The sequence below is a fragment of the Carassius auratus genome, chromosome 3, assembly GCF_003368295.1.
Source record: "Carassius auratus strain Wakin chromosome 3, ASM336829v1, whole genome shotgun sequence".
In the NCBI taxonomy this organism is placed as follows: domain Eukaryota; kingdom Metazoa; phylum Chordata; class Actinopteri; order Cypriniformes; family Cyprinidae; genus Carassius; species Carassius auratus.
Genome location: NC_039245.1, coordinates 10,653,013 through 10,667,890, shown reverse-complemented (window position 1 = coordinate 10,667,890; position 14,878 = coordinate 10,653,013). Strand labels below are relative to the sequence as shown.

Here is a 14,878-nt window from a genome sequence, read left to right as displayed (position 1 = left end):
CTATCTATCTATCTATCTATCTATCTATCTATCTATCTATCTATCTATCAGTGTCGAGAATAACAACAAAAACATCAAATGAACATACATTTAAAAAAAATGTAATAATAAAATAAATACTAGGATAAAATGTGCTTTATGGGACAGTTACAAACATTTGAAAAGCTTTAGAATTTTTATTGCTTTTATAAGCTTCTTGTTTAGTGATCTCACATTTTCAAAATATATCCTGAGAGTAGTGTTACAAAATGAATATTAGGGTTCCTTCTGAGTTATTTTTTGTCTAATGAAAATAAAAATTGGCTAAACTAATAAAAGAACGAATCATGTTTTTTTGCTTTTCAGGAAAAATATGGGTTTGGGAAACAAAATCAAATGTCACAAAGTTCTAAATGGAACGTTTGTTTAATCTGAGCCACAGCCCTGGCCACAAACTTGTTCCAATAATCCCGGAAGTTACTTTCTAGTCACTTACCAATCTTCTTCCGGAGCGGCATTTGTCGACCCCGCACTGAAGACTGATCTCTCTTCACCCTTGAAAAGATAAACATTCATCTCTGTCTATTTCAAACGTGAGTTCAAGTGTTTTATCGGCTTCGAATACGAGTTTAAGAAGTACATGAGACCTCCGAGGAGGAGTTTATCGGCATAAATACAGAGTTAAAGAAGGTCACTGGAGCAGAGGCTAGCTAACGGTAGCATGCAAATAACCGCCACTCTGTTTATAAACGTCTCATTTTCATACACATTCGCTTGAATTGATTCCTGTAGATCGTGCGATTAACCTAACAACCTGTATATTTGGTTATTTTTTTATTTTTACCTGATAATCCCAAATATTAGGTGTGGAACAGGCTAGAAATCTATCGCAGTGGTTACTCCTGTTTTGTTTGATCAGATATCAAGTCAGGTGTTTTTAAACATATATATTTAATAAATTCCTAGTGTTATTTTTGTTTTGTTTGTTTGTTTTTTGATCTCAAATGTTTTCTCCTTTTTTTCTTTATTGCAAAAAAAAAAAACTACAGACATACAAAAAACAGGGAAGCGAGACATAAGTACACTGCCACAATCATAAAATAAAAACAGCCATTCTGGATTTGTATCTCAAATGATGCATGTTTAATGCATGTGTGTGTTTTGAAAAGACACACGTGGACTATCCTTGTTTGAAGAAGAGCACTGAATTTGTGGTGATCTGAATACTGTTTGTTTGGGTGTGTCAGCTGTTTATTCAATCTGACAGCAGTAACCACATCGCTTTGTTGTGGTCAGTGAGCTGTTGTCATCTATTGTAGGGTGGTGTTAAAGCGTCCAGTTTCTTTTGCAGGTGCGTGTGAGACGTCAGTCTCTGGCCGCTCTGAGCTCTCCCTGATGGGCGGCTGGTCCCGCAGTGCTGTGCTGCAGCTGTACCGAGCACTGCTCCGTGCAGGCCAACACCTACAGTACACCGACCGAGATTACTACCGGCGCACAGTGACCCGAGAGTTCAGACGCTGTCAGACCCTCAGCGCCCCAGCAGAGAGGGAGGACGCACTGAAGAGAGGCCAGTTCTTCCTCAACAGCGGGCTGGGCGGGTTGGTGTAGAAGAAGCGGTCCATCAGTAACAGACAGTCTGACCGCTAGCCGGTAAGAAGGGATTTCTGCATCAGTAACACTGTAGGAAGTACGCATTTGCTGGGTGTTTTTATCAGTAGCTAAAACTTTTTTAAGCTATAATAAAATATATTATAAGAATTGTTCTTATTATTATATACAAATTAAAACTTGAAATTTGAAATAATCCCATGACACCCATATAAAGTAAATTGAAAGACTAAAATTACTAACTAGAAACGAATGGAAAATAAACATTAATAAAAATTTAAATATACAAAATAATTACAAAAATGAGAATTGTGTAAAAGTTAAAATGAAAACAAAAAAATATAAAAATAACAATAAATGCTAATTCGAAATATGAATTAAAACTATAATAGTGTATTAAAACTACTAAAATAACTGGTCTGTAAATAGCTCAATGCTAAGAATTTTCACTTTCCCTACCCAAAAAAAAAAACAAAAAAACAAGAATAGTTACTGTTTTTGTTATAAACTATTTAATCTTACATTTATAATAAGTTTTTTTTGATGACACCAGAATTTTAGATACCAGTGTAATACCAAGATTAATTTTTATTAAAGCTCAAATTAAAAGTCATTCAGTCAAGAGATTTTCTCTGTCTTTTGTTGTTTGATTAGCATTAATGACACAGACAGCAGTAGGTCTATTAGCCTGCTGCCACTTTAACCCTTTAAGACCGAACAGGTATACTGTGTGTTGACACACACTTGATTTTCTCCCAGCTGTTTAAGGGTAAACGGTCAAATAAATGTAACCTTCTTAATATGTTTTGATATATATTAATATTTTCCAAACTGTCTTTCCCTTGGGCGGTTGTTTTATCGAGCCCTACCATACCTGTTTCTCTCAAAAAAGTTTTACCAATAACAACACAAGCCATTGCTGACATAACTAGACCGTGTCATGTGACATTGATTCATGTGATGTCATCACTTAGTGAACTAAGCAAATAAGCTCTGCATATTGCACAGCTTGCAGCTGATGAGAAAATCAATTTCTAGTCTTTTCTTTAACCTTTACTTTCTTGCTCTGTCTCAGGGAGGGAAAAGATAGATGGCAGGAGTGAACGGGGATCGGAAGGGAAAGAAAGATGACAGTGGGCTTGGCACAGCGATTGACTTTGTGCTCTCTAATGCAAAGCTGGTGCTGGGAGTCGGAGGAGCAGCCATGCTCGGGATCGCCACACTGGCGGTCAAAAGAGTGAGTACAGGAACAAGTAATGCTCTTCGATCCTGTGGGTATATTAAAGGGGTCGTGTCATAAGCAATAGCTTTTCCAGTGATCTTGAAAACTATACATGTAACTTCCAGTCTTTCTGAAAGAGCTTTTATTGAAACTTTGGAAGTCAACCTTTTTTTATATGCTATGGAAGAGACTTGCACAAGTTGTGTAGTTTTTTTTTTTCCACATGTAAAGGTGTGTTTTAGTGTACCTCTTACAAGTCTACCTCATGAGAAGAAAAGATCCTATTAAGTACATACATGCATAAAAGTACATACTTTGTTATCAGTATCGTAGATATTATTAATTATTATTAATATTATTAGTGTATAATTGAGTCTGCTTTGTCTCAGATGTACGATCGAACACTCAGTGCTCCATCCAGTCCCACTAAAGCCAACCCATCGGAGCGAAGAAGCTGGGAGGAACCAAGCTGGCTGGGGTCGTCACCACGGACGCTGAACCATGACATGAAACAGAACGTCAGTCGCTCTCTACAGACGCTTCCCACCTCCTCCAGCTCCTTCAAGCCAGGTAATGAATCTCTGGTGCCTTGCATGCTTAACATCCTGTGCTTTTCTATGCAACAGCCTTGAGAAAATGTGTGCTTTTCAACTGTTTGTTTGTTTTAGGTTTGTTCTATTGGTCGACCGATATATTTCCAATGCCGATATATCGGCCAATATATGGCATTTTTCAAATACACATTTATATAATTTAAACAAATCTTTGAATTACTAATGAACATTTAATTTCACAAACCCTGCAAACTCTTGTAAAGTGTGCATTTTTATCCAGCATGATCGTGTGTTCTCTGTGACGGTCGGTCCGTGTGAATTGAATGCTTTAAACTTTAAACTCGTGATTTCAAATTATGCTGCGCTTTATGCATTTGCCAACTGTCATATTAATGTAATTTTCACTGTGTGCTGTATGTAATATGAGTGTTACCCTTTCTTTATTTAAAAAAATATGATTCCAATGCACAAAAACTTGAGACCAAATGCAGAATACGGAGTGCCCTGTTGGTTACAGTGTTAACTTTTTAATATATATAATAATATATATAAAATATAATTATTAAATATTTATTTATTTGTGGAAAATACTGTTATCTAAAGTATAAGTATGTTTCTTTTACATATTTTTTTAATCCACTGTCAAATTATTTCAAATTTCTTAAATATTAATAATACAAATTTAAAAAAAAATTATATTGGCACCTGCTTTCCAAGATATCGGCATCGGCTGTCAAAAAACACACATTGGTCGAAACACTAGTTTGTTCCATATTATTGAACTGTTTTTTTTTTATAGATTTGAGGATATTTAATTATTTTTTGTATCTGTTTACTTTTTATTTTCATTCATAATTTGTCATTTTAATGAACTTTTTATTTATTTTATCCTGAGCCATCATGGACATGGTTTTTCATGGTTTATCTCATCCTAACTTGTATGCTTATTGTTTACCAGGCTTGTACGTATTGGACTGTCTGCTTTACTTGCTCTGTGGGTATTTAAACCCTTCTTTAACTAAAACACTGTTTCTGTAGACCCTTCTTTTGTTGTATAGGCATTAGGGATATGTGTGAAAATTTTGACTAGTTGTTGTCTTGTCTGAATTACTAGTCGATGAGAAGTAAGATTGAAGATTGTCTTGCTTTAGGCTGTGTGTTGTGATTAAGTAGAATTGTTCTACCAGGTTTTGAACTTTGTTAGGTGTCTAACTGTTTAAGTATGCTAAATTGATGTCATATGTCTATTCGTGTTTTCTTCTGCTTTTTTTGTTTAGATTCTTTACATCGTGTCATGGGCCGTGGTGGTGGCCGCCCTGGTAAGACTGAACTCCAGAAGGCACGGATGCACCTCTCACTGCAGGAACACCTCTGGGCCTTCTTTCATGAACGAGTGGCGATCCCCTCGGAGGAGCAGGCCGCCGCTCGCAGGGCCGCGTTGGATATCTGTGCGGAGCTTCGAGTCTTTCTCCATGCCAAACTTCCTGATATGCCTCTACGAGAAATGTACCTGAGCGGAAGTCTATATGATGACCTTCAGGTGAGAACAAGGGTGATCAGTTCTGAGTGTTTTAATTCTGTCACATAATTACTAAGAATATAGGAAAAACATGGCCTTTAATTCAAGTGCTTTTAAAGGTTGGTAAAGTCTCTTCTGCTCACAAAAGCTGCATTTATTTAATCAAAAATACAATAAAAACTGTAATATTGTGAAATATTATTACAATATAATGCGTGCTTGCTGAATTAAAATATTCATTTCCAATTTTTGAATGATCTTAATAGAGTCTGACCAATATATTGTTTTGCCGATATGAGCTTGTCGCCGATATATCGGTATCGGTGAATATGCCGGAATAAACTTAAATGGAATAAAGTTGAATGAAATTGAATTAAAGTTGAATAAACTTCAGCTTTACTGTTCAGTGCACAGATGTCAGACTTATTTTGGATAGTAAAGTTTATTGTTAAATTTGTATTGTTAAATTGTTAGATGCCTTGACTCCATCACATATCTCTGTCACATCATTAAAGTGTTTGATCACATTTGAGTGATCATTGTAAAAAATGTTTATGTATATGTAATATTCTGTTTATGTATATACTGTATTCTATATACAGTACCAGTCAAATGTTTGGACACATGAATGGGGAAAGTGTCCAAACTTTTGACTGGTACTGTACTATAATATAGGAATACCTTTTAATTTTTTACTCCCTAATATCGTTATCGGTATCAGCCCCAAAAGACCATATCGGTCGGGCTTTAGTTTTTAATTCACCCCTCACTCTTCATTTTTCACATTTTTAGGTGGTGACTGCTGACCACGCCCAGCTAATGGTACCCATGATCCTTGAGAAGAATCTCTGGTCATTCGTTCCTGGTGAGGACACCATCATGAATGTTCCTGGCTTCTGGCTGGTTCGTCGGGAAAACCTTGAGTACTTCCCGCGTGGAAGCAGCTACTGGGACCGCTGCATGGTGGGTGGCTACCTTTCCCCAAAGAGTGTCCTAGAAGTCTTCGAAAAGCTTGTCGCAGGCTCCATCAACTGGCCCGCCATCGGTAGTGTTTTAGATTATGTCATCCGACCTGTGGTCCCGTCAGAAACGCTTGCACTAGAAGTCCAGTATGAAACAGACCGTCGCCTTTATGTGGACTTCCTCCCATTGCTTGTTATGGAGGACGGCGTCTCGCTGATCGCCAAACCGCATCGATTGGCCGCTGAACGGCATGAGAACCTGTGGCGGCAGAGTTTTCACGTGGCGCAAACAGCAAAGTTGCGTGCACTCGATCAGGAAGACTCCGGATGTCGTTGCGCATGTCTTAAAGTCGTTAAAGCTGTGTGTAAACTGAATCCAGCGCTGGCACGATTAAACGCAAGCCAGCTCAGTAATGCAATTCTCCTCCTGTGTGAACAGGAGAGCGATTGGACTCAGGAAGCTCTCGCCAATCGTTTCATGCAGCTTCTTCGTGCGCTAGTGGGACACCTAGAAGCTGGGAGGCTACCCTGCATCCTTAACCTCAAAGTCGATCTGTTCTGTGAGCTAACGCCACAGGAAATAGATGAACTGGGATACACACTCTACTGTGCATTGTCTGACCCAGAGAGCCTTTTGAGAACTGTTTAGCAAACACGCATTCACATATGCTACTACCTTTGAGTTGAGTTGATACACATACATGTCTTGTTCTCAGTAGAGCAGTAACCTCATTGTTTTTTACACATTCATATGTGTGTCAGTCATACCATCATCAGTTATTTTCAGCTACTACAACCTCATCTGTTGGTCATATTTGATGTGGCTTATCTTCATTTCAGTGTTTTTGATTGTCCTAATTCACAGTGAAGGGTAATGTTGATTGTATATTTATCTAGTGGAGAATCAGATTCTGGCTTCAGTGATATTTTATTATTAATTCAAGCACCATCATCTCTTCTGTGTTTGCTGTTACCCACAATGCCATTAGTTTCTATGACGGTAACTTGATACTTTACATCTGATCTATGAAATTCATGGTTTTATGTTCCACAGTTATTTGTTATGTGGAACATTGTTCAGTATTTTCTCCAATTTGTTCTTGGATTCATCAAAAAGCTTTCATCAGAGTGAATTTTGAGAAATATATATATATGACATGGGGAGGTGTTTTAGATTAATCAGATGGCAGGTTTTCAAAATTATCTTTCATTTACTAATAGTGTTGCAAAGTGGTGATACATTTCCGGAAACTTTCCAAAAATCCCTGCAATATTCCAAAAAAGTCCTGGAGAGATTCCAACATTTTCTGGAAATGTTCAACCTTTTTGCAACCCTAGACTAAATTTCCAGTGATTTTTCATAAACGTATTTCCATCTTTCTTGTCGGTTTGTGCCATATATGCAAATTACTTATTATACAAAGAGTGTAACTGGTATTATGTTGTGATTTTTTTAGTTGATAATGTAGCATACATGCTTATTTTCAGTTACGTTATCGGAGTTAGCTTTCAAAAGTCGCTCATAGAAATGTTGAAGAGATATGATGTTATTTAAATGGTTGACACGGGTTATAACCACACTGCTGAAACCAGATGAAGATAAAAACCTGAATTAATAATCAAAACACATATTTAAAATGGCTATACAAAGAGTAGATGGGATTTTTATTATATTAAAGCTGCCTAATAAACCATGGAAACCCATGCAGACCTCCTTAAATCTTTAGAATAGTTTAAAAACACTCTCCGTTCAATGTTTTGAGGCTGTGAGTTATATGGAAATATGGTATTGTACACCGAAACCTGTAATAAAACAGACTTCATAGAGACATTTTAGTATTTTTGTATTGATTGTACAAATGTAACAACAACAAAAAAAATCAGTGTGAAAGTATTTATGTATATCTTGTTATGATCATACTTTGTGCTTGGAGAGTGACGTTTGTTCAAACGAAATATACTATAGGCTACGTCTCGGATAAGAAATGCCAAAACTCGCAGGAGATCGTGTTTATGTTTCAAAGCATTTATTTTGCTTGTGTAACCAGAACACCTGTGTCTCCCTGTGTGATGTAGCAGAAACACATTTACCTAGCGAATTATATGAAAGGGCAGCACCGAATCCAAAAGTAGACCTGCTAGTGGAGTTCAGCTTGGCCTAGTACTTTGCATGTGATGCTTGTGTACTTGTGTCTTCATTTCCTGGTGATTTGTATTTTTATTAAACAGCACTTTGTATCATTTGTTCTGTTAGAGTGTTTCGTGCCTCGGTCTCTGGGCTGCAATACTGAGCAAAGGATGAATATAAAGTCGACTGGAGTGAAACCGTATTACAGTGTTATTGTGAATTATTTGCGCAAATCCAGTAGCTGACATAGGCCACATGGGATTCATCAAATACCAAAAAAGTAAAAGTGGAAACCACCATCAGTCGAGCAGTTTAGTTCAGAGCCATTAATGGGCATGGCCTCTTTATGACGTTTCCCTGTGCATCTAGAAAACAACTTCCTTGAAAAGTTTACCAAGTAAATTAAACTCCAGACAGTGTGTCTACAGAACACAGACCAAACACGCAACTACAAACAACACTTTATTTAACTTCAGGTTTGGAAGAACCTTTGCTGCAATTTTGAGTTATGAAAGCTTGAGTGATGATTAAACCATAAAGATGTCAAGTAGTCTTTATCAGCTTTACGTTTCATGATAAATCCATAAATTCACACCAATATTATCAAAATGGTTTACACACACATACAAAAGTCAACTGACAAAAGAACACTAAAACACATAAGAGGGCCACAAATACAGCGTGCTATTCTTCTACAGGCAATTTAATCAATCTTTGTAAAGGTTTTTACAAAAAAAAATAGGTTAATTATAAAATAAAAAGCATACTTTGACTTAATTGATAGAATCAGTGCAAAATAAAAACAAGCGAGTCTTCTAGAGCTCTTTTTCAGGCATTGAGTTTCATACTTGGAAAAACATCCCATCAGTCAGAAATGTGTTGAATTTCTTATGTTGCATATTTCAAATGGCAAGAGATTTAACAACTTCAAGCAGTGCTTTCTGTATTGCTAGTGGTCCAGTAAAATACAATAATGCGATTTTCTCTCTTTTCATTTAGCGGGAGCAAAGCCCACGCGGTCTGCCTCCCTGTCAAACACCGTGTAGTAACGGCCGATGAACACATCTCCCAGAATCCACAGCGGCCCGGCGGGGGGCGGGATATCCATAGCCATAAAGCCAGACAGACAAACACTCACACCCATGTGAGTCACCTGAGAAAAGAGAGAAGTGAGTTAAACTGATGTGAAGTATTCAATTATTCCATGCTGTATCCAGTTCCAAAGAAGTTTTATTGACTGTCCTGAGATTTGATTAGATCCCAAACATAAAAGCAACAGAAATGGTTTGATTTTGATTGGAATTATTTTGATTTTCAGTGTACAAGAAAAAGAAAATCATCCTATGCAACGTCGTCCTTGATGCGATTAAAGAAATAGTTAACAAAAACATGAAGATTTGCTGAACGTTTACCCTCAAGCCATCCAGGACATGCTTGTTTCTTTATCATTTTAACCATAATTTTTCACATCAAAGACTGGTTAGTTAAGTTCATCTATAATGTCCCTTTCCAACCCATTTCCAAACCCCACCAGATTCTGTAAAGAGAGCGACGCACCTTCAAAACATAGTCCTTTCCAGTTAAGTTAAACATCTTCCCTCCCAGGCTGAAGGAAACAACAGGAAGTGATGGAATCCTCTTACAGTCAATCCAGTACTGAAAAGGAGGAAAAACATCCAAATATTCACATTACCACTCACTTTATGCTGGAAATAAAATGGTGATGAACGTGTCAACAAATCGAAATTGAAGTGGACCAATTAAATAAATGAAAATAAATAAAACTATCAATAAAGAATAAATGATAAATGGTTCAATGAATATGTTTTGATGCTCCTCACCTCTCCCATCAGCAGTGGAACGGCTCCGATGGCCTTCTGCAGGGCCCGCACCTCTTGAACCGGCCCCGTGATCATTGATGTCCCCGTGTCAACAATTGCCTGGCATCCGTTTTTGCAGAGGGTAAGAGTGCCACCCACCTGAACTCTGTTGTGAAATTACCAATATATGCAATAAGTCATCAGTACAAATATGATTTGTCGCAGTTTCTAACCATCATAAAAACTCAAATCAAAAACAAAGTATATCGGCCTAAATGCCACAGCCTTGGCTGTTGAAGCATGGGTGTTATATCACATACTCATCCATCTTTATCTGCCAGTAGGCTTTTCGTGTGACGTTGACGTAATGCAGATCACCGTCAAAATACTTCTGGTCCAAGCCTCCCAGCATCAGCTCACCTCCAACCGCACCTGCAGGGTCCCTGCACACAACATTTAGTGATGAGATGTAGCATGTTCATTAGACAGCAGTGATGAACGTCACTACAACACAGGTGACTATGTTTGAAGTGTCTTATATAGACATTGGGTCCCCAAAATGTAAGCAAAGCCTAACCCACATATACACTTCATTTGAGCCATGAATCATTCAATTAGTAAAAGAGGCTTTTTATACAGACTGAACAATCAACTATAGTGTGATCAATTAGATTAGCTGTGTGGAAAGCGAGAAGAGGGTGGCGCCGCTATGCAAGCAGTAATCAGAGTCATGCATTACCATTTAATACAAGAATAAATACAATTCTCTGCTGGAGGTCACGCATTCTTCATTATGAAAGCGAAGAGGAGAAGAAAATAGAGGATAACCCCAGATAAGGGACACAATGTTATTTCCCAATTCCTTTCCAAACTCTCCCGTGTCACTATTAAAGGTCTTCCAATTTGATAAATAATCTGAAATACCAGTCAAATGTACGTTGAACTGAGCAGAAGAGAGGCTTACCGGTTTATATAGAACGAGAAGATATTCTGGGGCAGGATTTTGGCAGCCATGGCCGTGTCAAACACCGGCGTAATCTTATCTACAGAAATGGCGGGGTATGCCATGCCCAAGATGCCATCAAAACGTGCCACCGCGAACACAATCCCAGGCTGTTTGACCGCCTCTGCAAACTGCTGGTTTGGCACCTTCAGCCCGGCCAACTACAGACAGAAACAAATGTGTGCGTGCATGCCAATAGTGTGTTCATCATTAACTAAAACTATTTAAATACAATAATTATGCCTTGAAAATTGCTGGAGAAAAACTGGGCATCACACACTAAATGACTGAGGATCACACACTTCCAATCTGATCTGAACACAAACTCAAGCATCCAAAATTGCTTGAGAAATTTAAACACTATGTGCCCAACCCCCCTCCCCAAAAAAACAGTGAATGTCAGTGTTAACAGGGTGGAGTCACAATCTAAAGCTAAAATAAATGAATAAACAAATCAGAGTCTGTGGCCATCATATACTACATGATCTTCTGTGAAATCTGACAACTCTGACTGCCAGAAATCATGCAGAATGGCTCTGAACTTTAGCTACTATCTATGACTCTTCCTTGACTTTAAATCAGGAAGAAAATCCAGCAAAAAAAAAAAAAAGTGTATTAAAGTACTCATGACCGGTTCCTGAAGTCTTTACTCACAGTGACTGCATCCTGACTGATGAAGCCAGAGAGACTCCCAGTGCCGTATCGGATCGAGAACTCGGTGCCATTCTGAACATAAGTGCTTGATTTCTTAGAGTTGTAACGACGGTGCAACCCTGAGAGACAGCCGGAGTAACAAAGTTACTAAAGAAAAAAGAAATCCATACCAGTTCAACAACCCAAAGCGTCACTCACAGCATGCAAAGTCCAGGTAGGAACAATGAATCGAAGGAACCCAGAGGTTGGATGATCCCGTGTCAAACAGCACAGTGAAGTCCTGAGGAGGGGTGCCAATACTGATCACTCCAAAATACTGAGCCTGAAATGAGAGAAAGAGAAAGGACAGTCAGAATTCCTATACTCCTCATGCATAATCAGTAACTGATGCCACATTCTCTTACATCCATGAAGTTGGTGAGTTTCTCTACAGGTGGGGGCAGTTTTGTTGGTGATGGTGAATGTGTTGTTGTGGCTGATGATGAAAGTTTGACTTCGGAGGCTTTCTGTCTGGCCATGGATTTGATCTCGTCAATAGTCCTCCCATTCTCCGCCAGCATGCGGCGCACAGTGCGCATCTTGTACAGAGGGATTCTAGGGATACAACAGCAATGCAACACCTGAGCGAGTGCACCTGGGTGTCGCACGTATAACTGTGGCCATCATAAAATGACACCGATGTTCAAACAAGACAGTCGTAACCATCCGAATTAAAACTCTTGAAATATTTCAGTTTGTGTGCTGTGAATTTAGAATATAAGAAAGTTTGCTTTTTTTAAATTAAATTACAAAAAAATATAAATTACAACATTTTTTGAGATGCACCTGTGCGGCAGAGTATTTGAGTAAATGTAATCAATCACTGTACTTGAATATCTTTTTGGAAACTTTGTAGTTTTGCAGAGTATCAAAGATATTAGCAACTTTTACACTCTACTTCACTAAATTTTTGAATAAGCAGCTACACTCTTTACTCCACTACATTTGTAATGAGTGTTGCAATCATGCCTGTGGCCAGCTATGAGCTGATGAGGTCCGGACCTGGGTAAAAATAAAATAAATGTAATGTTCTCTAAATGACTAATCTGCTATTTAAGTACTCGTGGTAGGAAAATGATCGCTGCGAGACACTGGCGGAGTGAACGAGGACAGAGAGAACAGAGAGAACAGAGAACTGCAGGGTTGCCAGGTTTTCAAACAAACAAAACCCGTCCAATCTCTACTCAAAACTAGCCCAATTTTGTTCAGGGGGTAATATACATGTGCTTTGGATGGGTTCACCTGATAAAATTTGCAATATTGCAGTTATTTGGGTCGTTATTAAACCCGTGGACATGGAAAATAACCCTCGACAAGAGTGTTAAAGTAGCCCAGTTCCATGGTAAAACCACAGACTTGGAAACAGTGACTGTGTGTGTGTGAGGGGGCAGCCATGTTGCCAGATCCAGTTATTATGTGCATCTTTGGACTGGTCTTTTCTGCTTAATTTGACACTTTAGAAAGTCAATAGAGCGGGAAGTTTCAATTTAGGGTTAGCATTATCTTTATATTATCTATTATCTAGAACAAGTGTGTTACGTCTATAAGCTATTTCATATTGTAGTTAAATTTTCACAAAGTCATGCCAACAACATCATTCATAAGATCACTAGGCAAAGTTATCATCTTATAACAATGCTTATTAATGAAAACTAGAACGGTAATATGCCTATGTATTGTTGAATGAATAATAAACAGCTGATAAAGTGATCTACCCCTACCCTGCAGTAATGGTGCGATGTGATATAATTTAACAATACTCATTCCTCCAAAACAGAGAAAACATCTTTAATTCACACACCTCTACATATCTGTCTCTTTTAAGGTGTTTAGTGTATATAATGAGTTGTATGTGGGGTTATTATAGGACAATTCTTAACCCCACTCAGACCTCACTAATGTTCAAACCCTGCGGCCATGGTTGCAATTACACATTACATTTTGCATGGCAACTAACATTTGCTGCAGCAGTTTATTTCTGCTATGAAAGAAGAGATATCAGTACAGTACACTGAAAGTACATTGTCTTGTGCGTTTTGCCCTTATTCACCCAAACTTTTCAACAAGGCTACTTGAATGCGAGTTCATAAGCAATGAGGCCGAAAAACAGCTCATCCAGAGCAAGGTGGCTTTGATTTTTTTAATGTCACTTAAAAAAAAATCAGCACTATTCTCCTGTTTTCTTATCTTATATAATTGTAAAAATTAAATTAACAAAATTAGTAAAATAAATAAATAAAACACACCCACCCACACGAAATAACATTTAGTTATCAGTACTGAAGATACCTTTTTTGCAATTTTAAAGTTGAGTTTTATTTTGGTTTTAGAAAATAAACGTGATTGTGTCCTCACAAATCAACTCTTTCTGTTTTTTTCACTGGTATGTCTCTTTCACTAGTGCATCTTTGAGCCTACATTATGAGTAAAATACTTCAGGACTGTTAAAATAAAGTAGGCCTTACGCTTTAGACTTTTACTCAAGTTGTAGTGCAGTAATTTTCATTGTAAGGTACCTGTATGCATGAATGTCAGCTCCTTTTATTATGAATAAGCGTTTAAATGTTTCTCCTCTGTCGTTTTTATTTTAGATGCAAGCTTACACAATGTTGCAACCCAACCACAGCAGTTCACACATATAACTAACTAACTGAACTGCAACCCTAGAACTTCCTGATCCACACCAGTTGATGCTATATTAAACTTTTATACAATACAGTACTTCAAAAGCAGCACCTTTTATTGCAACATGGCTAGTATTATTAAATATAATGCACCGGACTGTTTGAAGACTCTTGAAATATACAAATATTGAAGGTAAATGTACAAAGTCATAATGGGGCTGTTGAAGTTTTTATAAACAAAAATGTTTCATAATTTAAATATGTTCGAATAAAACGCGCTTATAAATCGATAATAAGATAACTGATGCATTTACCTGATTATTGCTTGACTGTCCGCAATGAACATCCCAATTAAAAACACGAACAGGTGAAAGCGATTCATTCTCTGCTCTTTAAAAAGAAACAATTGGTTTCACTTCTGATCTTAAAACAAAATTTAGACTTGCAGAAGCAATTCTCAAGTGTTATTTCCTCCGCAACCCTTTGTGCGCAACTTATCTATCCACAAGTGTCTCTCGGACAGCTTCGTGCAAGCTCGGGGGTTTCCGTTCTTCTTCAACCTGATTGGCTAGCAGCACTGATGTTCCACAACGATTGGCTAAAGAACATATCGATCAAGTTGAATTTCACACCCCCGCTTCCTCAACAGCCTACTGATGAAATGTGGTGTTTCTGGTTCGTTGTTTGTTTTAGTGAATTTTAAATGTGCATTTTAAAAAGCATCGCATCACGGCTTCCAAACGAACATAGTAAGTTAGTTACCTAC

The 14,878-nt window shown here is 37.8% G+C and overlaps 2 protein-coding genes across 2 annotated transcripts; one reads left to right on the top strand and one right to left on the bottom strand.

Annotated features, from left to right (window-relative positions):
- Positions 1-453: 453 nt before the first annotated feature.
- LOC113047612 (mitochondrial dynamics protein MID51-like) lies at positions 454-8,174 on the top strand. Its single transcript, XM_026208980.1, has 6 exons — positions 454-572; positions 1,331-1,629; positions 2,663-2,824; positions 3,199-3,379; positions 4,641-4,903; positions 5,675-8,174. Exons 3-6 carry the CDS (start codon positions 2,678-2,680, stop codon positions 6,491-6,493), a joined length of 1,410 nt encoding a protein of 469 aa, XP_026064765.1. The 5' UTR covers positions 454-572; positions 1,331-1,629; positions 2,663-2,677; the 3' UTR covers positions 6,494-8,174.
- Positions 8,175-8,421: 247 nt separating this feature from the next.
- LOC113047624 (cathepsin D) lies at positions 8,422-14,656 on the bottom strand. The gene is made up of 9 exons (XM_026208986.1): positions 14,427-14,656; positions 11,854-12,043; positions 11,648-11,771; positions 11,450-11,568; positions 10,757-10,956; positions 10,113-10,235; positions 9,814-9,958; positions 9,530-9,628; positions 8,422-9,125 (listed from the first exon to the last, which is right to left on the bottom strand). Exons 1-9 carry the CDS (start codon positions 14,492-14,494, stop codon positions 8,964-8,966), a joined length of 1,230 nt encoding a protein of 409 aa, XP_026064771.1. The 5' UTR covers positions 14,495-14,656; the 3' UTR covers positions 8,422-8,963.
- Positions 14,657-14,878: the final 222 nt, after the last annotated feature.

Coding starts and splice junctions, on each gene's coding strand:
- LOC113047612 (XM_026208980.1), top strand. CDS start 2,678: ATGGCAGGAGTGAACGGGGATCGGAAGGGAAAGAAAGATGACAGTGGG. Junction 2,825..3,198: donor CCACACTGGCGGTCAAAAGA/GTGAGTACAGGA, acceptor GCTTTGTCTCAG/ATGTACGATCGAACACTCAG. Junction 4,904..5,674: donor GTCTATATGATGACCTTCAG/GTGAGAACAAGG, acceptor TCACATTTTTAG/GTGGTGACTGCTGACCACGC.
- LOC113047624 (XM_026208986.1), bottom strand. CDS start 14,494: ATGAATCGCTTTCACCTGTTCGTGTTTTTAATTGGGATGTTCATTGCG. Junction 10,957..11,449: donor TCAGTCAGGATGCAGTCACT/GTGAGTAAAGAC, acceptor TTCTGTCTGTAG/TTGGCCGGGCTGAAGGTGCC. Junction 9,126..9,529: donor GAAAGGACTATGTTTTGAAG/GTGCGTCGCTCT, acceptor CTCTTTTCTCAG/GTGACTCACATGGGTGTGAG.